This window comes from Gallus gallus, chromosome 9 (genome assembly GCF_016699485.2).
Source record: "Gallus gallus isolate bGalGal1 chromosome 9, bGalGal1.mat.broiler.GRCg7b, whole genome shotgun sequence".
In the NCBI taxonomy this organism is placed as follows: Eukaryota; Metazoa; Chordata; class Aves; order Galliformes; family Phasianidae; genus Gallus; species Gallus gallus.
The window spans coordinates 19,124,327-19,147,920 of record NC_052540.1 but is presented as its reverse complement, the minus strand read 5'-3'; the positions used below and the strand labels follow the sequence as shown (position 1 = coordinate 19,147,920).

The 23,594-nt window shown below is 44.2% G+C and overlaps 1 protein-coding gene across 5 annotated transcripts in view; it reads left to right on the top strand.

Moving 5' to 3' along the window:
• The window catches only part of FNDC3B (fibronectin type III domain containing 3B), a 157,153-nt gene that overhangs the window by 26,352 nt on the left and 107,207 nt on the right, over positions 1-23,594 (top strand). For all 5 annotated transcript variants that reach the window (NM_001252324.3, XM_046898436.1, XM_046898435.1 and 2 more), the window contains 2 exons: positions 8,421-8,559; positions 13,310-13,385. In NM_001252324.3, the coding sequence (NP_001239253.2) occupies positions 8,449-8,559; positions 13,310-13,385 (187 nt within the window). In that variant the 5' untranslated portion in view covers positions 8,421-8,448. The remainder of the gene's footprint in view (positions 1-8,420; positions 8,560-13,309; positions 13,386-23,594) is intronic.

Here is a 23,594-nt window from a genome sequence, read left to right as displayed (position 1 = left end):
CGTAGCCACCAGCATCCTGGTGGGTGTTCACCCATCCTGATTCGATGGGTGAACTCCTATTCATACCTTCTCCCTCACCCTCCAAAACCTCTTCCTTTCCTTAAGACAAGGTCATTTTCCCCAGTCTCACATTCTAACCAATCTGAAGTCCAATTCTTGAGATTCAGGTCTACTTACAGGTAGAACTATGAATGTAATATTTTTGAAAGAATGTGTTTTTTTCTTAATACTTCTTTCCAGAAAGCCAAAATGCTGTGGATGGATAAACATGAGCCATCAGAAAAGCTTGTGTGGTTTTTTGACGTTTATTTGAATACTGGCTGCAGGCTCTTGCACCTCCAGAGCTTGGAATGCAGCTGTGAAAATGAATTTCCTCAGGTTAGTGAGTGAAAATGAAATGGGAGCTGTGTGTTGCACGAAGCTTAAGGTAGTTTGCTTTCTGCTTCTCACCCATTGAATTTTTTGTCTTGAATAGAATTGTGTAATTTAAAGGATGCGGAGGCCAAGTTTATTTTCAGTGGTTGAATTGATGTTATTGGAGCCGAGTGTGGCTGTATTATTAGGGAAACACAAACAAGCATAACCATTCCCTTTGTGATTAAATAATAAGTTTGCATTTAATTATTGCAGTTTCATTGTGGAGTAATTTACCTTCACCCAGCTCAGTTTCTGCTTCTCATTATTGCCTTGTACCATCTGTCTTTGGACTGTCCCAAAAGGACTTTGTGTGGCTATCTGTAAGACCCCTGACTTATTCTATATGTTTATAGTACGACATTCTCCAAAGCTGTGTGACTCCCCCAGTGTGTAGGGCTGTGCCTCCAGTGAGCAGCAGCCTTTCCTCCGTTTCCCTGTAGATGTGAAGGACTAATTTTTAATGGGGACCTGCAGGTTAGTGCTGTCATACCCTGTGCAGACTTGGTTGTGGTTGTGGTTATGTCTTCCAAGTTTTTAGAAAGCAGCAGGAAGCTCGCTGGGTACCCATCTGCAGACCTGCTGTAAGGACGTCCACATTCTTTCTGTTTCATTTCCTCCCTTTCCTTCCCTGAATGTTTTCCTACCTTTCAGCCCCTGCTCACAGTAACAACAAGCTGTCGTAATGTTTCCCTTGTTTTGGAGCTGAGAGCAGTAAGGTCACCACTGCAAGTAGAGTATTTTGGATGCTGTTTTTTGACTTAAAGCAAAGCTGCAGAAACTGTACAGGCTGCATGCAGTTTCATTCCTTTGGGGTTATTTCCCAGGAGCCTGGCCAGCAGAATGCTGGGAGCTGGAAGGTGGGCCCTTCTCATTCCGGGGCTGTCCTCTCATTACAACTCTGGGTCCTGTTTCAGGCAGGTAACAAAAACTGAGGGTTCTCCCACTTAAAACATGTCATAGAGAACTTGAGCCGCACTGCATGGTGTGCTCACTGCAATGGGAGCTGCTGGATTTGGGTCCTGCTGGCGCTTGGTGCTGTGAGTTCCACTTGGCTGTGTGTTGCTTTAATTGATTCTCTCGATTAAAAGCTGCTTTGGTCTGCAGCTGCGCTTTGTCTTTTAGTGTTCTGTAGGTATGGATCAACTCTGCGTGATGGATTGTTGCTCTAGCTTGTGTAAGTGAGCAGTGATTTTGCCGAAGGCACCGACGCTGCCATCACGTAGTACTGATTGGAGATAAAGGTGGAAGATGTTGAGTCTCTTTAACAAACAGCCAAAAATCACTCTTAAATAGCATATTAACATTTTAACAGTTGAGAAAAGTAAAACACTCCTGCCAAGCTTCGCATTATATTCTGTGAAACTGAAGAACTATTAAACCGACGTGGACGTCGTCTCCCTTCCTGATGCTGTAGGGCAGTGGGCTTTCAGCGCCGGGCTTTGTGTGCAGTTGGGTAGGAGCACGTTGCTGTGGGCATTCCCCTGGCTGTGCTGCTGGGCTTTCTGGCAGCAGCAATGCTGGGTGCCCGCTCGGAGCAGCCGGGTGGGAGCTGCACGCCACGAGGTTTCCCACCAGAGCACAATGAGCGACTTTGTCAGCGCGGCGTCAGCCCGGAGTCAGGTTAGCAGGGATCGGCTGAAACAAAAGCGTTCACAGTGCATGAAGGTGTGCTGGAGCCCTGCTGTAAGTGGAGTTTGGTATGCTTGCTTTTCAAGTGCTGCAGATTGATGTGATAGACCTTTTTTTTTTTTTCTTTGTGGTTTAATTAGGAGTTTAGAAAAAAATAAAAAAGCACCGTTTGATTTCGGTTGATTCTTCCCTGAACAGGAATTCTGGAAGAGATAACTGAGGTCTTTGTGATACTATTCCTTGGGCTTTACCTGGAGACTGAAGTTGAAGGGAAGGTGTTTATCACCAACCCGCCATGCTTATCGTGCTGGGACTGTGATTGATATTTTGGTTATTAAATGTAGGAAGAAAGCAAACAGGTGAGGCACACTCCTTATCTGCCTCACACCTTTGCTTAAGAACTTTGTGTAGGGGTTGGTGTATTCCTGGGCATGTGCACAGCATCAGAGCCCCAGCCCTGTGAAGCTGAGTACTTTGGCATACCACTAATAATACTCTTAAGTGCACCTGAAGACATAACTGTGTCTTTATATATAGCAAAGGGCAGCAAAGCTGTGAAGGAGGGAATGGGGTGGTTTGGTCTGGGGCAGAGGAGGCTCAGGGCAGACATGATGACAGGGAGCTCTGTACAGCTCTCTGAGAGGAGGCTATGGAGAGGTGGGGGTCGGCCTCTGCTCCCATGTAACAGAGATAGGATGAGAGGTGATGGCCTGAAGTTGTCCCGGGGAGGTTCAGGAGATGAAGAAGCATTTCTTCTGATAGAGAGAGGTGGTGCAGTGGCACAGCTGCCCGGGGAGTGGTGGAGTCACCGTCCCTGGAGGTGTTCAGAGCTGTGGGGATGTGGCACTGAGGGACGTGAGGATGGGGTGGGGTTGGGATCTTCGAGGTCTTTTCCAACGTTAATGATGCTGTGAAATCTCTGAGGGATTGAGGCCCAGGGTGCAGACAGGTGTTGGTCTGGCTTGGAAGGTATTGTTTCTCTTCAAGCAAATGGTTGGAGTGACTTGGTATTTACTTGAAACAGTGTTTAAACACAGTGTACTTTGTGGCGTGGTGAATTTCATTTACAAGTGGCTTTTGTTGGAAAAATGAGGCCACGTGGAGTTCAGGGAACCCAAAAAGGGTTATCAGCAGATAGTGGGCGTTTTGGCAGATGGAAGTGCTGGAGCTGACTTGTTCAAATGTGTAAATTCTTAATATTGCATTTAGGGAAGTCACAGGGAAGGGGGTAAACCACAAACTGTTGGTGTGCTTGTGAGTTCCATTTCTGTGCTGTGATTAATGCAGAGGGAGATGAGGAAAGAAACGTGTGAAGCCTTTGAAGAAGGAAAGCAGTACAAATAACAGATGGGAGTAGCTATTACCTTTTAGCTTGGAGAAAAGGCACAGAGAAATGTAAATGGTGAGACAGTGTTGTATACAAGTCTCCTTATTTGTAGTTTACTGTTATGTCAGCAGCACGAGCTGCAGCCATCATGTTTTTATGTTGTAGAACTGAGTCAGAGCAGGAGGTTGGTTTGCTCTAACAGTACTACTTGCAGAAGTGAGAACGCTGTGAAGTCAATGGATTCATTTGCGTTCTTGTGGTACCTGTTCAGATGTAGCTATAACAAGAGTAACGTCTCTGGACATCTCTTTCACTTTGTGCTTTGTTCACTTGCCCTCAGTGCTGCTGTCTGGCTGTGAGTGTGTCTGGGGCACGCTGGCCTCCAGCCCCATGCAGCTTTCCTTTGGGAAGCTTTCATTATATTCCCCACTGGAAGACCAGAGAAAGCTGATTTGCCTTTGGTAAAAGACTGCTTTGTGCAACAGCTTGCTTTATTCTGGTATTTCATCAGAGCTATTATCAGCTGATTAGTTGTACTCACCTGCTGAAATAAGGTGCTCCCGCGTTATGCTGTCTGACCTCATCTCATTCCTGATGCTCACCTCTGAGCTGCCTTTGAAGTTCTGATGCCAGCCTGGTCTCTGCGTCTTCTGTTCTTGTAATTTTATTATAGGCTGGCTGGCCTTGCCTTGTTATTTATTATGACAAATCAGAACAAGCACATATGTTCCACAGGGAAAGTAGAATGGCAGAAACAACCCTGCGTGCCCTCTTTGTGCTTCTGGACTGCAGGTAGGCTGGGGGTGTAAGAGCCATCATCGTGGCAGATGTCTTTTAAGTTAGAAGAAACTGCCTAGCTGAGAAGGTGCTTAATGTTTAAGGCCATTGGGTTATTCCAGTTCATCCCATAGTTGAGCAGGGATCCTGTTTTGTTTGGCTGTTCCTAAATTGCAGATGTACCTGCTGAGGATGTGACTGACAGGATTGCAAAGCGTCTCTTCCTAAAATATCAGAGTTCCAGATCTTGAGAAATATACTGTCAAATGACAGGCTTAAATAATTGCTAACTGGTGTAAATCTCATCATAGCAGAGCTGCCTGGGTAGTTGCTTTACTAATCTGACCCTACTACAACTCTGTCAACATCCCTTCATCTCGTACAGAGCTGAATACTTCTGATAACTCTAGTCTTCAAAGGTGAGATGTATCATGGACGTGAAATTGTGTCATTGCTTAAAATAAAAACAAACCAGTGGGGAAAACCCACTGAGGAATTATGGTTTGGAGCAGTTGCTTTTGCTTTCCAGCCCTGGAGATGGGCGGTAGCTGCGTGGTGCCTGGCTGCTGCTCTCAGCCTCTCACACCCCAGCCAGCTCTGGGGGCAGACCTTCTCACTAATCTGTTTTCTCTGCCATTACAGATTTAAAGAAAAAATAATAAAATCATGTATTTCTCCAAAACTGTTACAAATAAGCCCGTCTGTTTGGGTGCTTTCAAGTTAATCTACCGTGCTAGCAATTAAACGCAGAAAGAATGCTTTTAGGTTTAAATGGTTCTTCAGACGGATGTGATTTAACGAAGCTAATGAACACCCATCAGACAAGACAAATTCCAGGCTGTTTGTGCCTTGACCAACCATCTGTGCACATACCTCCAGGTACTGCTCACGTCTCAAGAGGCTTTTCTACATGAACAATTAGTGCTCTTCTCTGAACTGGAGTGGCAAGCCATGGCAGGAGCCTCTTGAAGGCAGTTAAGTTCAACTCAGTGCTTCCCTTGCTTCTCCATGGAAATACACCAACGTTGTGGGGGTTTTAACAAAGCTTACATTTCCACGTGTGCAGCATGAAGGGCAGAAACAGGAAAACTGGGCAATATATAAGTGCTGTCATCTCTCACACGTGAGCCCCAGCACTAATAGTGGCCCAAACTGGGAGTGCTGCCCTCTGGGAGCCTTCCCAGTGGGTCAGGAGCTTGCTTTAGATTCTTAGCATCTGAATGTGTCCTTATGTAAACGAGTTTGTGGGTGTGGGTATTCATGTTTGTGTAGATGGGCACATACATGCAGATTTTTTTCCTGGTTGCTTCTCCCCTTATGGATGCAGTTCAAAATCCCTTTGGAAGAAGCACCGATTTCTTCAACTGTGCAGTGCTGTGGTTTGACATACCAGGCTTGGGTAGGATTCCTCAGTTCCATAAACAAAGTTCTGGCACATAGCAAACGGTTCCCTAAATGCCTCTTTTTACTGAAGGTAACGGCTGCGAACCTGAAAGGGTTTTCTTACTCTGTGTTTCGCTTCATTTCTTCCCTTATGTGGGATTCCTTCTGGAAGGATTTGAGCCTTCCCTTTGTGGAGTCGTTCCCTGTCTCAGCAGGGTGATATGGGATTCCCTCCCATGTTATCTGTGATGCCATACCTGTTCCAATCATGGCAAAACCACGTGAGGCAGCTCCTGCTTGCTTGTACCCGTGCTGGCTGTGCCAGAGTTGGAATTGTCCATTGCTTGGGCTGGAAAGAGATGAAACTGTTCCTTTTGAAGACATATACCGTGTTTCAGGTGGTGTCAACAGTAGCATTGCAGATGCACCTTTGTAGCTCTTCTGGTATGTTCCATTCTGGTGGCCCTGAATTGCCACTCATAAGCCCTATGCTACGAGGAGAATGTCCTTGGCTTATACCCCCATTAACTGCATGGGAGAGACCTTCTAGGAACAGTTAGCAGTGGTTATCTGTGTGTGGTTCAAATTGTGGCTGGAATTTCAGGCTACTTCTGATGTAACATGTTGGGTCACACTAATTTTCCATACATGGAAATTGGTTTTAGATGGCTGCGCTTTGTTTTTTCTATTTTTTTTTTCCTGTTGCCATGTGTAACTAATTTATATGTTACTAATTCACATCTTGAATTAATTTAAGGGAACGGAATCATCTTGGTGATCAGCAGAGGGGCGCAGTATTGGAAAATCAGGTTTGTGGCAGTAACTTGCTAACATCAGGATTGGAGCTTGGATTGGGGACAGAGCCCTGAAGCCGGTGGCTGTCCCAGCTCTCGCTGTGGCTGATGTCTGTGCTCCTGGAGGGAGCAGATGGGGGGGAAAGGCCGCCTCTGCCCCAGCGCTGCCGTTTCTCAGCTCAGCCCCAGCCAAACCTGGGGAATGCAGACGCACAGGAAATGTCTTTTTTTAAATTTAAATATAGTCAGCTTTCTAGACAAAACCCCAAATTTGAGTTAGTACCTGAAGGGGGGAAAAAAAAAAAAAAAAGCTGTGGGTTAGTATTTGGCAGTTCGTATTTTAACTAAGGAAGAGTTCTCATATCCTGAAATGTGACCTGGTGCTGTGAGCCCTTGCCTGCTGTTTTCTTCCTGTGATGTTCCTGAATTTATATTTGGGGGGGGGGGAATGTTTGTTCAGACTTCTCTGTATGAAGGAAATTGGGTTATCTGAGGGAGGAGAAGCTCCATTTTTTTTTTTTAGGAGGGATGTGAATGCATGGCGAACAAATCAATTCTCAGGCAAACGTTTGAGAGAATAAGCTAAAAAGCATGCGAAGCAACTTCCAGCACGGTTGGCTTTGGTGTGAAGTCTGCCAGCCCTGCAATAGACGTCTTAACCCTGTCTGATTCAGCTCTGCCTGCAGTACCTCTCAATGAGATGCTGTTAGAAAGAAGCCCGTGGCCAACTGGGTGCTGTAGCCAGCACTGCTGCTGGCGGAGCTGTGCCAGACCGACAGATGAAGGAAGCTCTTTCTTTCTTTTTTTTTGTTGTTTTCTTTCTTTCCCCGACGAAAGCGAGGCAAGTGCAGACATGGCTGTAGTGACAAACCATTAATAAAGCTAAAGGAATGCAGCTGTAAAACTTTAAATAATGACATATAGCAAATAAATGTCAACGTATTGGTTGTGCCTGGAATGGAAATATTACTAGGAAAAAATGTAGCCTGAAGCTAGTCTGTGGTTTGGTTTTTTCTGCTGCTTTTTTTTTCCCCCTTAAGAAAATAGAAATAGCATGACGCTTGAAGTCCTGAGGCTTTCAGGCTGTGGATGTGTCATGTATTGGGGGATGGGGATTGTTTCCCATGGTTTCAAAATAGTTCCTATGAAGCTTGTATTGTCTGAAAATCATCTTACCTATTCATATATGAATAAACATGCACACAACTATATAGATGTGTAATGTGTATAGCCAGGGTAGTTAGAGGTACAAGTAACAATGGTTTGAATCAGCCTGTTTCCTCCGTATTAGCCTTTTGCAGTGCTTTACTTAGTCCCATGCAGCTTAGAAATGATTCAGAAGCTCACGTTCATTTGTTCACCATCAAAAACAAGCCACAAACCCACCCAAGCCCAACCAATGAACCCACACAGCGCACTGCCCCACTGCCTTCTCCTCCACCCACCTAAAGAACCCCAGAACTTAAAGCCTTGAATTCTGAGCTTGAATCTTTCTCAGAATTAAAACCTGAGACTTTGAAGTAATGAAAACCAAAAATATTAAGGAGTAAACTCGAAATATTGCAAAACATAAGGATGGGAAATGTGCCCAGCTAAGTACAAAGGCAAAACATTCAGTTTGTACCCTGAGTTTGCAGTGAACATGGAATTGCTGGGAGGACTCTGAGATTCTGTGGTGTGAGGGACTGAGAAGACTGTGGGTCCCTAAGGTTCGTTTGCACATTTCTTGTGCAGAAGTCTGGAGAAGTGGTGGGATCAGGTCATCCTATTCATCAGAGAGTTGGGTTATTAACCCAGTGTGGTGGCACTATTAATGCTGAATTCAGACTTGTTTTTACAAAGCAGCGTCCTTGTGGTTCTAGTGGTGACACGTGATAACACATTGATTAGCTTCTCCGTTGAACTGTGGCTAAATGAGAGTCTGCTTTGTGTTATAGGTGTCGGTTCACACTGTTACAGGATCCTAGATGGAAAATCAAGGTTATTTGGCTTTGAGCCATGGATATTGCAAAAGCAACTGGCTACTTCATTGGCAAGATCCACCAAAGCGTGAGAGGGTTTTGCAGAATCTCTAACTGATGCTTCTCTTGCAGGAAGCCTGTTGAGGAAAATTCTCCATGAATGTACGTCACAATGATGATGACCGACCAAATCCCGCTGGAGCTGCCACCGCTGCTGAATGGGGAGGTAGCCATGATGCCTCACATTGTGAATGGCGACGGATCTCAGCAGGTCAGTGAGCTTTGCAGAAAGCGACTGCTTCAAATAAACTGTCTGTGGGCCACCAAGGGATTTTGAAGATGTGGAAGAAGAGCCTTGGCTTCCCCATGCACTGGGGAGAACAGGTTATTTCCTAGAAGGTAGAAATCTGCCCTTACGCTGCAAAGACTTCCAAAAGCAATGAGCTGTGTTCATCATCAGTTCAGTGTGGTTGTTTGCACCATGTGTTCACTGGATATAAATAATGGGTCAGAAATAATAGATGTAAACGCTTTGCAGAAAGTCAGTCTTGTGCTTTACTTTTTCTGTTGTCCAGACATCTTACAGGTATCTGAGATGAGATTTTATAAGCTTGAAGTGCTTAGATAACTAGATTGTGAAAAGGGTGTTCAAAGGAGAAATGGAGACAAGTGTTCTATGATGTCTACTATTCCTTTCTTACCTAACTGTAGTAACTGCAGTCCTATATATTACCCCGTGCTTCATCTTAAACCTTAGTGGTAGAAGAGAATTTTGAGTGGACTTCTGATGCTTATGGTTGCTTTTGTATTTTTTCTGGGATACATTCTCTAATGAGCTTGGTCAGAGGTAGGTAGGATGATACAAAGACCATAGATGTCTTTGGCATTGTGTGGGCTCAAGGTTCAGGCTGATTGTTGGTAGCTTCCCAGGTCTGTTGTCCTGGGTTAATGTCTGTAGAAAATCTGCCCTAGTAATCTGGTTCTCCCCTTATCTGAGACATTTTGGCAACATATTTTAACCAAGACAAAATAAACTCTCCTTCATGAATCACAATCTAAAGCGTCATTCTGTGACTTCTCATTCCCTTGATTGTTTGTTTGTCCCGCCAGGCTGTATTGTGAGCTACACCAACCACAAAGGAAGAATGACTTCTACTTTTCTTGTAAGCCTCTAAGTCTGTTTGCTTCTCTGGATTCTCAGAACAGCACAGACTTTTCACTGCTGTGATCATTTTAGAAGCTTATTTCTTCACAGTATGCTGCAACTCGAAGGAGAAAAGAAAGAATGCTTGTAATGGCTCTATTTACTGAGTCCATAATTGATGTGCTGAAGTGAAGGAATGATCTTACTGGTACTGGGTAGCATAATTGTTCCTTAAAAATACCCTCTTTCTTCCTTGCTGGAAACCATTTACTGGGGTGGAGTGTCCAGTGTGTCCTCTTACATTACTGAAAGAATAAATGGAGTATTCGAAGGTGGGGTTGAGGTGGGGTTCTAAGTCAAACTGAATTTCCCCATCAGTGATGATTCAGCAGCCTTGCTTGGCAGATGCCTCCATTGCTTGTAAGCTAACTTCTCATCTAATGTTTCAGAGAAAGAAGAACTGCTGACGCACTGCAGTTAGAATCACTGTGATGCACAAATACGACTCAGCAGAATGCTTCTGAGTAGTGTCATTTTTCTACGTACACATTTATTGGATCATATTTGTAGATCTTATATGAGGAAAAACTCCTCGCCTTCTCCTTTTGTGTACTTGTAGCTGGAGTACAAGTTTCCTTCAGGTTTTTTTTTGCCTATAATCTGGATGAGCCCTCATATATTGATTGCGCTGCTAGCTGCTGTTATTCTTTATTATTTTTGTCCTATTCCTGAAGCTCCAGTTGATGTTCTCACCTTTTAGAAGGGTAGTTCTAAAACTGTATGAAATTAGAATAAAAGCTTTGCTTCATTTCCACAGAATGTAGCAGCAAATGGACTAATTAGTTGCTTTTAACAAGATTTTAAATGGTACATGATTACTGAAATAGACTTATCTCAATTACTTGTGAGGTGGGAACGGATTTGTTCCATGTAAGAATGACTTTCTTAATAAAGATGCTTTGCATTACCCTATAAGTAGGTGCAGGCTTTACAAGGGTGTGCTTGGCCAGGCTGTGATTGCAGTCCCTGTTAGAAGCTGGTGGTAAGAAGGCATTGGAGCCTGGCTTGTGATAGGCCAGGCATGCTGAGCCACACTGTGGGACTACGCACAGAGGAGTGCTGAGCCTGAGATGGAAGATTTTCCTCAAAAGATCAGTTCCGAAATGTATAGAAAAGAGTGGACTGAAGCTGGTAAAGCCCTTAGCTGTTACCAGCAGCCAGATGGAGAGGGCTGCAGAAGGGGATCCTGCCAGTACATGCTGCTGTAATGTAAGGCAACCGTACGGGAACATTTGATGTTTTTGTTTTCCTGGGAATAAGCACTGCAGAGCTGAGGCTGGCTCTGCCTGGCAGTAATCTCACTTCTCTGCACTACCCAAAATGGCATTGATATCACCCACCTTTTTTTTTTTTTTCCCTCTTCTTTTAAGTTTCCCACACTTTAATACAGTCAGCCATAGTGGAAATGAATGCTTTCATGTCCCTTCCAGAGCTGCTGCTTACTCTGTTTCTGTTTCTAATCCACTTGTCACTGCTGTGGGGGTTCTGGGATTTACAATCCATCTTCTGCTCCAGGCGTTTCAGCAGCTTCCTGTAGGTGCTGAGCTGTGTGCTGCAGAGTGCTGGCAGTGTGAAGTCAGGAGGCCTCTCTGTACAGAACAGAACGCTCTGGTTTTGGGGCAGGTTCATTTTCATCTGGTACAATCTCTGCAGCAGCACAGTGAGCTTTTTGCTGGCACCTGCTTGAGAAGGTGCTCGTGCCAGACCCCAGTGCTTTCACTGTCTGAGCAGGCATTGCACTTAGTGCTCGTGTGTGCCTGCTCTTGCCTTTTAGGGTCATAAACACAGAATAAAGGAGATCAGAGTATGTCCACCTGAGGAGTGAGGCTGGCTGTCCTGCACCTTGCAGGAATGTGACAGCTGTCACCTGGCTGGGCTTGCACTGCTGAGCTGACACTGCGAACTTTGGGACAAAATTTGGGGTCACTTCATTTTGTTCACAAAAAGTCTGCTGTACTGGGAAGGCATAAGATAAGTGCTTTTAAACATCCTGTTACTGTCAAGCTGTATGTGATGGACTGATGTCTTGGAGACCATCAGAATCAGATATACTTTTTTTTTTTGCATATATACTTTTAGATAGAAATTGTTGTTAACAAATTTAGAAGAGCATTTGGAGTGAACTCTTCTGCTCTGACACCACTTGACCTCTTGATTTCTCAGCACTTTAATTTCTTCTCCTGCATGCTTTGGGTTTGTGTTGATAAGATCCTGTTTGAAGATCAGCTCTGCGTGCTGCTGCCTCTTTGTATGAAGTGCAGAGAAAAACAAGTGTAAGCAGGAGCATTTTGGTGTTCTGTACACTTACAAGTGGCTGCTTTTTCATTAAGATGCAGCATCTTACCAGATTGTTTTCCCCCTGAAGTGTTTTGGGCTGAAAGGACCTTATAGCCCACCCAGCCCCAAGCCATGCTGTGGGTAGGACACCCCTCCAGCACAGGCTCTCAGCGCCCTTACGTGGCCTTGGGCACCCCCAGGGATGGGGCACCCACAGATCTCAGGGCAGCATGCCAGGGCACTGACTTTCTTGATAGGTTAGGAAAAAAATTCTCCTGAAAACAGGTTGTACTGTGTGTTCCTCTGAAGTATCTGCAGATGGGCGATGTTGAAGCCAAACAAGGTGCCAAGTTGCTATGTTCACATACTCATACAATTAACTGTTTTCTACAAAGCTTGGAAAGGTGCCATTGCTTAAAGATTGGTGGTTTGGAGGTTGGGGTGGGGTGGCCCTGGGCCACCTATCTGTGCTGAGCCATGGTTGTGCTGGGCTGCTGGACTGGGCCCCATCAGTCAGTGTTCTTTGAGGAGTTACTGTTGTTGCAGACAAAATAATGGCTTTCCTACGTCAATCGTCTGATTTCCAACTTGTGCTTTAAAAATGTCACTGCAGTAATGGGTTTCTGTAGGATTACTATAATTCAGAAGGTCACATAGGCAGTAATTACCCTATGCATTTAGGCTAAGGATTTCAGAAGCAGAACGTTAATTCTAGTTCTGTCATCCCAGATTGAATGATTAAATTCTACATGCAGGTGTCCCAGAATATGAATATGGGATCTAAATTTTGAGAGAGATCACAAAAAGATGTAGATCTACGTGCATTTTCAAAGTATACCAAGATCAATTCAGACATTAATAACTTTTTCTAGCGATGCAAAGTTAACATGACTGTGTTGAAAATCTTGGAGTAACTGTTTCATAAGCAGCAAGAGCATGGGATAAATGATGGTTTGCCTTCAGTGAAGCTCTTCATTAAAGAAATGAGTCTAAATGGCAAATCTTCAAACCACTCACGTTCTGACTTTAGATGCCTGAATGTTAATAAAGATGAGTGCAGCTTGTGCAGGACTTTGTGTGATACTTGGTCAGGGGAGCCCTTGTTTTGTCTGCACCTGTTGAGCTGTGTCTGTGTATGGATTTTGCCTAATTAAACTCTTCTATTCCTATGGGCTTGAAATGATTGTATGGTTGGATCCTTCATGCTGGAGTTTGCTCTGAAGTGTCATGGTCTGAAGATTTGTGTCCCTTACTATCAGCATTTAGCCATGTTAAGCTCACTGTCTGGAGTTCAGACAGGTGGAACCTGTAGCCATAATTCTGACTACACACAGCTGAGTTAAATCTTCATTTCAGCTCCTAAAGATTAGGTGAGGAGGCAAGTTGTAAACCTCCGCTGGTTCCTTGGCCCTGCTGGTACCCTGGGTGTGAGATAGAGGTCTGCTCCACTTCTGCAGCACTGAGGGCACAACTGTTGGGTTGAAGAAATGTCACGTTCAAACATTATAGTGAAACAAATGTGGGTTTTTTTTTTTCTCAGGTCTTTTTGGTTCAAGTGAATCCAGGTGAAACCTTTACAATAAGGGCTGAGGATGGAACCCTGCAGTGCATTCAAGGTAAGAGTGTACTGGGACATGCAGGTGAGCATTTGACTATGTTACAAAACACTTATGCTCAAAACTTAATGCTCTGAGCTCTGTGAAAATGTGGTATGCAGTTCTGAATACACAGTGAAATGCTTATGAGTGAGAAGTTGCGGGTGTGGCTGCCCTATCTCTTATAGGACTTCAGTATCTCAGAAGTGAGTTATGAATTTTCTTTTGGTCATTTCTCAGTGTTTTGAATATATGTTTTTCTATAACCAGATGCTAAATACAAATGAGAGTTAAGGAGTTGTGTTTATAGTTGGTAATGATTAAATGGGTATGTAGGGGGAAAAGGTTGTTTTCATGTGGGCATCGGGAGTGACAGAAAATGAATAGAGATGCACAGATGTGGCAGAGTGCTTGGAGAATTCAGGTTGGTTTGAAGCAGAATTTTTAATTGGTTCTTTATAACCAGAGCTGGCTAATTATGTTGTATTAAATAAAAGCGTGTGAGCAGCCTTTTGATTGCTCTTTTACTTCTCTATAAAATTGTGTAAATATGATAAACAGTGCTTCTCTCTTTATTGTTTTTTTATGAGATGGACCGCACAAAATCTTTTCATGGGGGTGAAGGGAGAAGTGACAAAAGACCTTTCAGGCTGTGTATTAAGTACTATGAAAAGAGGTTTCTACCTCGTAGCAAATACAACTTTGAAGGGAAGCAGATAATTCCCTAGGTAAAATTCAGCCTGCAGTAAATACAGGGAGGTTTGATCAAAGCTTAAAGAGAATAGACTTTGGTGTACTACTTTCAGTGACAGTTTTTGAGCTTAAGACTTTTATATTTTGAGAAGGGAGAGAGGTGGGGTTGCTTTTCCCATCCTTCCCTCATATGCCATTAAGCAGCAATCTCAATGTGCTAGTCATTCAAAAACCTTCCTTTAATAAGTAGTAAAAAATCTACTACTCAATCAATCTAAAAAAGAAAATCTAATAATCAATGATAATTTTCTAGCTAGTAAATTAAGCCTATATTTTTGTCTCTGGTGGTTCTGGTGGTGTCCTTTGTGCGTGCTCCAACACTGCACGGCACGTTCCCGTGTCTCATAGTGCCTTGTTGCCAATGGTATGTGGGAACGTTGGTAAGGAATGCCTCTGCATGCCCCTGCAGCAGCACACAGTGACAGTCTGTCTGAAGGCTGACATCCGTTTGTCCAAAGGTTAGCTGAATGCTAAGTCCTGGTAGACTGGGGACACAATCCTACTAACGTCATTGCTGTGCAGAACCCTGCTTCAGGAGTTTCCCAGATCTAAAATAATCAAAATAAATAGGAGGTGATGTTATTTGTCATTTGTTGGCTTTCCAAATATTCATTTTTTTAAAAGCAAAATGTGGAGCAATGTCATCAGAAAAAGTTTTTCAGGATAAGATCACCCAAGAGAACAGGACGTGTGTGTGTCCACGAGCTGTTTGGGTGTACCTAAGGTCTGGCTGTGTTTGTTGCTCAAAATTTCATCCCCATGGAAATAGGAAATTAATAGTTGTTTGTGATGGACCTTACAGAAGCTCCTCTGAACACCATCCGCAATTATTCAGGCTTGATGAGCAATAATAGAAGCAATTTAAAATTACTTGTTGAGATTTATAGCCAACGTACTGTGTGGTAAGAAGTTGATCCGTATGGCAATTAACAGAGTAATAAAGCTGCGTGCTTCTATCTGAAGTGAATGCTTCTCTATTGGCTAGTGTATTATTTCTTCCATTGGAAATAAATTATAACTGTGTTTATAGTTGTTTTTCATGTTCTAAGTGTTGTTCAGACAGTGTGCTTAAATGAATAAAACTTGAAACCCCATTATTCCACGTTCCCTATATTTTAACATACTTGTGCCGGCAGGGTTTGGTTGGTACTCGTCAGCAATCTGATAACATTCACTTAGAGTCTGTGGTGTAAGATGGTCTCTTATTTGGTAGAGCTGTTGTGTTGACTACAAGCCTATGCACGCTCACTTGTATACGCTGCCTAAGTTCTGAATACTCTGATGTTGTTTTCAGGCTGAAGTTGCAACTTGTGTGTGACTGAAATATTTCTGCTGCCCAACTGAGTGTGTGCTTCAAACTTGGACCTTTATCTGATTGTATAATGCAGTCAGATAAAACAACCTCCACCAGTCCTGAGAAACCACACCTCTAAAATGCTGTAAAACTGGAATAAGTGTGTGCCTGTAATTGAACGTTCCACGTCTTACAGTGCTGTTTCCTGTTCTGCTTTCCTTTTGTGTGTGGCCAGAGGTGAGCTGAGATGCCTAACGTACACCTATCTCCTGGCTGTAATTTATGTCCATCCTAGGAGTATTAAGCAGGGGTACAAGTTTGGGCAGTTAGGAATGCGAAGAGGGACTCATTTCCCCAAGAGGAGACACTTAAGGAGAAGGGTAAATCTGCTCCCTCAGAGAAGTGCTTTTGAGGACTGGATGCTGTTAGGTTTCCTCCCCCCCCAGACTGGCCTGGCAGCCTCTCTCCAGGAAAAATCTGTTCCTGCTGTCATTTTTACTTGGAGGCAAATGCCATTGTCCTTTTGCAGCTTATCAGGACGCAAACCCTTGCTGACCCAGGGGAACAAAACAATGGGAAAGCTGTTGTGTGGAGCAGTCCCATCAACCTCCAGCCTGTGTGAGTGAGGAGCAGAGAGCTGACAGAGACATGGCAGAACTCTTGTGAGTGATAGGGTGCTTCCTCCAGAAGCAGGGGCAGAGGGGTGGGAAGGCCCCTTTGTGCTCTCTCAACACACTGAATTCATGGGTGTGTTACAGCATTGCTGAAAATAAAGCATTCTTGAGCCCTCTCCTGAAACTTACCTCCAGTTTTTGTTCAGTACAACAGCTCTAGTTATATTTAGACATATACTGAAGCATAAAGCTGATGTGCAAAGAAGTAATAAATACATGCCAGTGAAAGGAGGCTGTGCTTCAGTCCTAGCATTGCATGGGCCTTCAGCACAGCCCTAAAAGACACAGCGTTAAATGGGTTTCTGATTGGTGATGTTTTCAGGGATAAGATGTAAGTATGCTGTGGCATGGAGGGGTTGTAGCTGTGTTTAAGCATGAATATCCAATTAAGACAGGAACCTAAATTGCCTTTGGGTGGTGTGCATGGAATGGTTACTTTCTGAAATGAAAACAGGATAATAAGCACGTGGAGTTTACTGACATCGGTGCTCACTTCCACTGATAACGTTCAAGTGTTTTGCTGAGCTTGAAGAGCTATAGGGCCCTTCTGTGTTCTTATCTTGTGAAACCAGGAATGCATGGATTAAACTGCAGTGCTGCTTCTTCTGTGGTCCCAAAAGTGAGTGACGTGGGGGGGAGGCAAGAAGTATGCTAAAAATCCAGCTGCGGTTTCTCAAATGGAAGATTTTCTGGAATTATTATTCTCTTAATTTGTGTGGGTGGATTTCTTCAAATAAATGATGAGAATTGATACTAACACAAAGTTGTCCTTTTAGAAAAACAAGCTTTAAACTTGGAGTTTTTGGTGAAAGTGAGAAGGAATGGGTAATACCAAAAAGCAAAAGGGGGGCAGATCGATGCAGGAGGAGCGTGTGTGTATATGAAGTGAGGTTGTTAGTGCCTGGTGTAGTCTAAGCAAACAAAAAGAAGTCTTTTACTTCTCCCTTCAGCATGAGATTGGAAATGAGGAAGTGACTCAGTTTCTTGGAGGAAAGGAAAAAGTTGAAAATAGATGGGCCACCATGTAAGCAAAGGATGGGCTGATAACTGGTGTTGCTGGGCGGAGCGGGAGAGGGCAGGATGGGAGCAGGGCTGGGAATACCCATGGGGATGGGAGCAGGGGATGGAGGGTCAGAGCCTGGCGGAGGAAGGAGCCAGAGGAGATGGGGCACACAGGGCAGCTTCAGGCAGCTGGCTTTCTTAAATGGTGCGGACTGAAGTGAGCTGTGAGAATCCATCTACCTGTTGCATCGGCTCTGAAAGCAGCTCTTTGTATTTTGGCCATGTAGTGTTTGGTCACCTTGTGTTATTTCCACACCTCTGTGAAGTTCGTGTGGAAGTCCTCTACGAGAAGAGAGAGGAAGGAGGTGCTAACTTAATGAGAATGGTTTTTTTTTCCTTTTAAGGTTGTAGCACCAATCTTCTTTCATCTCATAGGTTTTGTTTTTAGCACGCCAGAATAAAGCATAGGAAACCGTGCAAGAAGCCCAAAGTAAACAGTAGGATGCTTTGTTTACTGTGAGAATAATCTGGGCACTATCAGCTGTGAAGTGGTGAAGCTAAGAATAATCATTGGAATATTTTGGGGATGCGTGTGGAATAAATCCTGAGTAAGGTGCACCTGCAGTAATTTGGTGTATAGAATGCCTCGTCTTGTGAGCATCCCTTCTGACAAAGAACAGTGAATCAGTAGTTGTTGTTTCTTGTAATTTTCCTGCTAAGAGACAGGAGGAAAGGGGGGGGGGGGGGGAGACTTTTTCCAAAGTTTTGGGTTGATTTAATCCTTCCCAAATCTTCGTTTGGCTCTAATAGAGTATGTACCATGACGAGCAAAAGGGAGAGAAGTGCTGCTGGAGCTGGGAGTGCTTCTGAAGGAATTGCAGGCTCTGAACATCTCGCAGGAGCCCCAAGGCGCTCAGGGGGAGCAGGCTGCAGGCAGCTGGGATGTGACCTGGCACCAGCACCCGCCCTGCTGACGTGGCCTCTGTAAGCAGGAGGCCACTGAGGGCTGCAGGATCCAACCCTGCTGGCGGACAGACACATGCAGGCAGCGTGTCCCCCAGGGCAGCACGTGAGCCAGCAGGGCAGCGGGTCGTGTTAGCAAGCTTTCCTTCTTTTTATTTGAGTTCTTAGGAAGCTGTTGCTGGGAATTGTGTTTATCTGTGGAATTAGGTCAGCAGGCTTTAAGGACGAGTGTTAAAATGTGCAGCCTGATGGGCTATAATTTCAAGCCTGGTTGGTTTTGTAAATATATTGCAAATGTAAATGTCTTCCAATATCTGTGCATTTCTCCCTGTAATACAGGGAAATCTGTGTGTCTGTATTGGTCAAAGCAAATCCGGCTCTGCAGAAATGCTGCGTTGTCTGTGTAGGTCCTGCTCACATGTAAATAACCCTTCAGCTGGAGGACCAGTACATTCCAATCAATGGTGTCAGTATGTTAAAATCCAAGATCCACATTCTTTGCACAGTCTACTCGGGCTACAGACATTGCAAACACATTAGTCAGTGCTTTCAGTCTTTTTAAAGTGCATTAGTGCAGCTACAGCTCGAAGTTAGCAAAGCAATTATAAGCAGCCTTCTTAATCTGAAGCAGTTAAGTTTGTTGGCCAGAAGAGCCGAGAAACGATTCTATCAGCCTTATTAAATTCCACTGCTACTCTTCAGAGACAGATGTTTGCTTTCCTATCCTTTTTATTCTTTGCCCTTTTGATTCTGGTTCATGTTTTGTATACGAAATGAAAAATTCTTCCTGGTGAAGCACAATTTGCAGAGCTTGCTAAACATTAAATTTTACACAGTAAAGCCACTGTGAGCTGTTACAACCAGAAGTAGTTATTTGTATTCTTTGGTTGGAAAAGTCTTACCTTGCTTTGTAATCTTCTGGAGAGGAAATAAAGAGGAAGCAGGGAGCTGAGCAGCAGGAAGGCTGCTGGGTGTGCAGGTGTGCTGGCTTCACTAAGGTGCAATCTGTCTCGGATAGAAGATCTGGTAAGTCCTTTTGCCTTCGGTGTGATGCTCCTCCTAACAGACTGCAAGGGAAGTGCTGGAAACTGGAGTCCTGCCTGCTCTTGCCAAAACTGTAGCTGCTGTGGGAACTGCTGTGGACCTTGATTCAAGCAGGGTCTGTTATCCAAACGCAGGGAGCCATTAAGTCTCCCTGTTGGTTCTGCCACGCTTCCCGGTGGAGGAGGCATCACCTCTGTTTGTTCTATCAGGATTTTTCCCTGGATTCTTCTCTCTTCTAAGAACTGTAAGTGAATATTTGGCCAATGAGTTCTTTAATCACAACTGTCTGAGGCTGGAAAACCATTCTGCTTTACAAAACGATGCTTCTCCTGCTGCTAATGGTGTGCTTTCTGTATTTTAGCATGTCATGAACTGTTTCTTGCAAGAAAGACACTTTATATTCTCCACAAAGCAAGTTTGCCAGTTTTATGGCTTTTATTAACTTCATGTGGTCCATTGTGACTATCCACTATGCCAGCTTCGGGCTTTTTTAATGGTATTTATAAAGTGGCTAAGGCAGCCATTTCCTTCCATGTTGTCAGACTGTTAACCTGTGACATGGCATGAAGCAGCAGACTTCACATTCAGATTTGCTTTGAGTCACCCATTTGAGGCATGAAGGGGGATAATGAGAGAAGCTTGGTAACTTGGGCAGCCTCGAAGGCTGTCGATCACCATCCGGTGGTATCATTCACATGTTTACAAAACACATCTAGAATTGGAGTTTGTGTTCTAAATGTAACATGTTTTTGATGCAACTAGAGAGCTTTCAGACAAACATGTGCAAGGAACTTTGTGGTGTATAACTGCTGGTGTCATGCTTACCCAAATATCATCTTCTAAGTGATGCACATCTTGAGGAAGGCTGGGCTCTAGGTTACTCATGAAAATTGAGCCCAGGAGTTTTAGAAACATACATGTGTTTTGTGGCTGCTTAGCTTTGCTGAGGTTCAGTCTCTTCAGGTGCCAGCTTGGCTGGGTTGCTAGGGGTGACCTCGCTGTAACAGACTGAATGTTGTTTTATCTTGGCAGAAGATACTACCTCATAATAACATTTTTTGAACACTTCTAGCTGAATTGTTGTAAGTGTTGGAGCCGTGCCTGGAGAGGGGACTGAAACACAATGCCAGTCATTCTCAATTGTGTGGGCCAGAAGCTTTGAGTTTGGTGAAGAGCTGATGATGAGTGGGGCGCTGGTGGGGAACAAGTGAGGTCTGAAGTCCAGTTCCCACACCTGAGGACAGAAGCCTTAAAGCTGCTCCTGCATGTTGCTAGTTTCTGAATGTTTATGCATACAGAGGTAGATTCATCGATTCATAGAATGGCTTGGGTTGGAGAGGACCTTAAAGTCTAGCCAGTCCCAGCCCCCTATTGCTGCCCCCCACCAGCTCAGGCTGCCCGGGGCCCATCCATGGCCTTGGGTACCTCCAGGGATGGGGCACGTACAGCTCTGGGCAGCAGTGTCAGGGCCTCACTGCCCTCTGAGTAAAGAACTTCCTCTTAAATAGCCCACCTAAATCCCCCCTCTTTTCATTGAAAACCATTCCCCCTTGTCCTCTTGCTATCAGACCGTGTAAAGAGTCTGTCTCCCTCCCGGTTATAAGCTCCCTTTAAATTTTACTCTTAACTTGCTGAGAAGGATAAAATTAGCGGAAGGCATCCAGGAAAAGAGCAAGACGTGAAAGGAACTGCCCGTTGTCAGAAGAGTGACACGGGACATTCCGTGACCAAGGAGGAAACATTACATTCTGTAAATGGGACAGTGGTTTCTACATATATTTATGTGTATAGATGTATAATTTATATATAAGATATATAAATAAACTACGGTCAATGCCTTATCACACAGCTGATGTGCATCTCCCCGCGTTAGCTGTGGGGTGCTGATGGGCTGATCTGGTCTGTCCCCTGGAGGCTGCTCTCCTGCCTGGGTGACAAGGTGGAAGCAGCGAGCAGCAGTGCATGCAGGATGCTCACTGAGGGGTTGTTGGGTTACCCAACAAGTCAGGAGGGATTTGCCTCCCTGGAGGAAGGATTCTGATATTTTGAATGTTTAACAGTTATCTGCAAACTGGAGCAAACGTAATTGGTGGCTAATTGTTTGAAGGAACTGTGAAATACAATTACAAAGAGTTAAGCTGAAACCAATTGTGTTTATGAAATCTAGCATAAGAAATACTATATTAATCCTGCCTCAATACCAGGAAGCACAATTAGTATAATTAAGACTATCATATTGTAATTTTCTTGGCAACTGGGTGCCTTGGCTGCTGCTTTTCTATTTTAATGCTCTGGAGCAGACGGCTTCCTGTCAGGTGGTGCCTACCACTGCTGCCAGGGCAATTAGAAAATTACTTTGTTTACTCCTGTCCTTGGAAATAGGAGATGCAATAGTTGTTGACTGGAAAAAGTGTTCTGAATTGTGCGTTTTGGCTGTTTTACTGTAGCCCCCGGGGTAATTTTGCAGACTTCTAGACAGTCCTTTGTGAGCTGGGCTTGGCAGCCTTGTTTTTGCAGGGAGCTCAGCTTCTGCGATGCCTTCGCCATGGCTCTGGGTGCTGAACGCTGTCCCTCCACCTCCATGCTAAGGATGAGGAAGGTTTGGGAATTGACTGGCGCTTTGAGAGCCTGCAGGTCGCTATCTGGTGCTTCTCTGAACGAGCTCCTCGGTTATAGCTTGGCCTTCCTGGGGCTGCCAGACTGGGCATTGACTTTGTCCCTGCTGACATCTGGTGCCTTGCAGCATGCAGGAACCTCTGAGCTCCACTGTGTGCTACAGCCACATCAGAACACAGCTGCACTTAGGGTAGATGTGCAGAGCAGGCGAACGCTGTAGTTGGATTCTTGTTAGCATTACATGCCGTATCGTGAAAAGTAGATAAAAATAACTTATATGCAATTATTTATATTTAAGTAAACTTTAGCATGTTAAGATCTTAAAGTAGTAACAGATATCTCCATGGCAGTAGATAAGAGCTTAAGAAAAGCAGTTCCAGACTGGCACTTGGAAACCAGCTCTGTGTTGGATGTGTGCTGCTGGTGAGATGTGGGTGTGCTGAGCAGCATTCCCAGGTCAGGAAGCAATGAGCATGGAAGGTAGCTGTTAGTGCTGCAGTTTGTGTATCACTGTTGTGAATGCATTCAATTAAGGGCTAATTAGCATAATGCCTACTTTGATCTCTTCTTAATGGCTTAATTGCTTCTCTGAGTTAAATAAGCACAGTGTTTATTTTACAAATTTTCCCTTGGGAGGTTGTCACAAGGAAGCGTATGTGCGTGTATTTATTTCTTAAGCACCAAGAATAATCAGTTATTTAATTAAGCTTCTCCTGAAATTCTCTTTTGGGATATCCATTTTTCTTATGAGCTGCTTGACTAACTCCTATGTCTGAATAGGGGTAGGCAGGAGTGGTAATGGAACTGTCAGCTGGAAAGCAAACATGCGTGTTAACGGTCCCATTATTGCTGCAAGGTCATCTGGCTGCCTGCGTGGCAATAAGCAGCAACGTACCTTTTTTCTGTGCTTTGTGTGCTGCTGTAAGAGTTTCACCCTGCACATAAGAACTTCCTGGAGCCTGCAGAAAATAATAGAAGGAATAGCCCTATCATGTGTTGTACCAGGATTTGCTTCATCCAGAAGCTCCAATTAACATGCAGTCTTGCTGCTGGCTCCAGAGCAAGTCTCTCTTAGCAGTGACGTTATTTAGTACAGGAACTGAATGTTTCCTGGTAGCTTCCCAGCCAAGGAGTCTTGCCTCCCAAATTCCTTTTGTGGGGGTGTTTCAGTTCCTACATTAAAGGGGTTCTCCCCTTCCTGCATGTGGGGATTTGGCTGTGTTTGCTTCAAGTGGTTTTAACTAGCATATTAATTAATACAGCAATTAAGACTTCATTTAAATAAAACCATCAGAACTGTCTGGTTTGTTTCTTGCTAGTAGGGAAGTGCTAACTCTGGTTCCCAGATGTAGCCCTCTGTGTGATGGTATTTGTACATACCATGTTAAACAGCTAACCTGGTGCTGTTTGGAAGCTAATTGTAATGATAAACGCTTAGGAGAGTTGTCTCCTTAATGGAGGCTGTGAGTGTGGATGGGTGGATGATGATGTTTTAGCTGCTGACCAGATCTGGTTACTCTGGGAGATGTTATGTGCTGCTTTTGATGAGCTTATAAGCAGCAGCAGAACTCCTCTCAAACTCCAAGTTTAAAGCTGTCTTTGGATGCTTGCAGTTGTATCTCACATATGGCAAGATACTAAATTGAAAGAAGAACTTGTGGGGAGGCATGTGGAAGTGATAGACGTAATTGTGGCTATAAATGGGAGTAATGTAACAGTAGTTCCAATCGAACAGAAATATTTGTCATGCAGAACATATGGAAGCATCCTGAGTGTGCTTTGGTGTAAGCCACGTGCTTTAAAAAAGCAAGCCCTGAGAAAAGCAGAGCCCCAATGCTGCTGTCCCAAGCTGGATTTTCCTCCTGCCCTCCAGTCCAGCAGTTG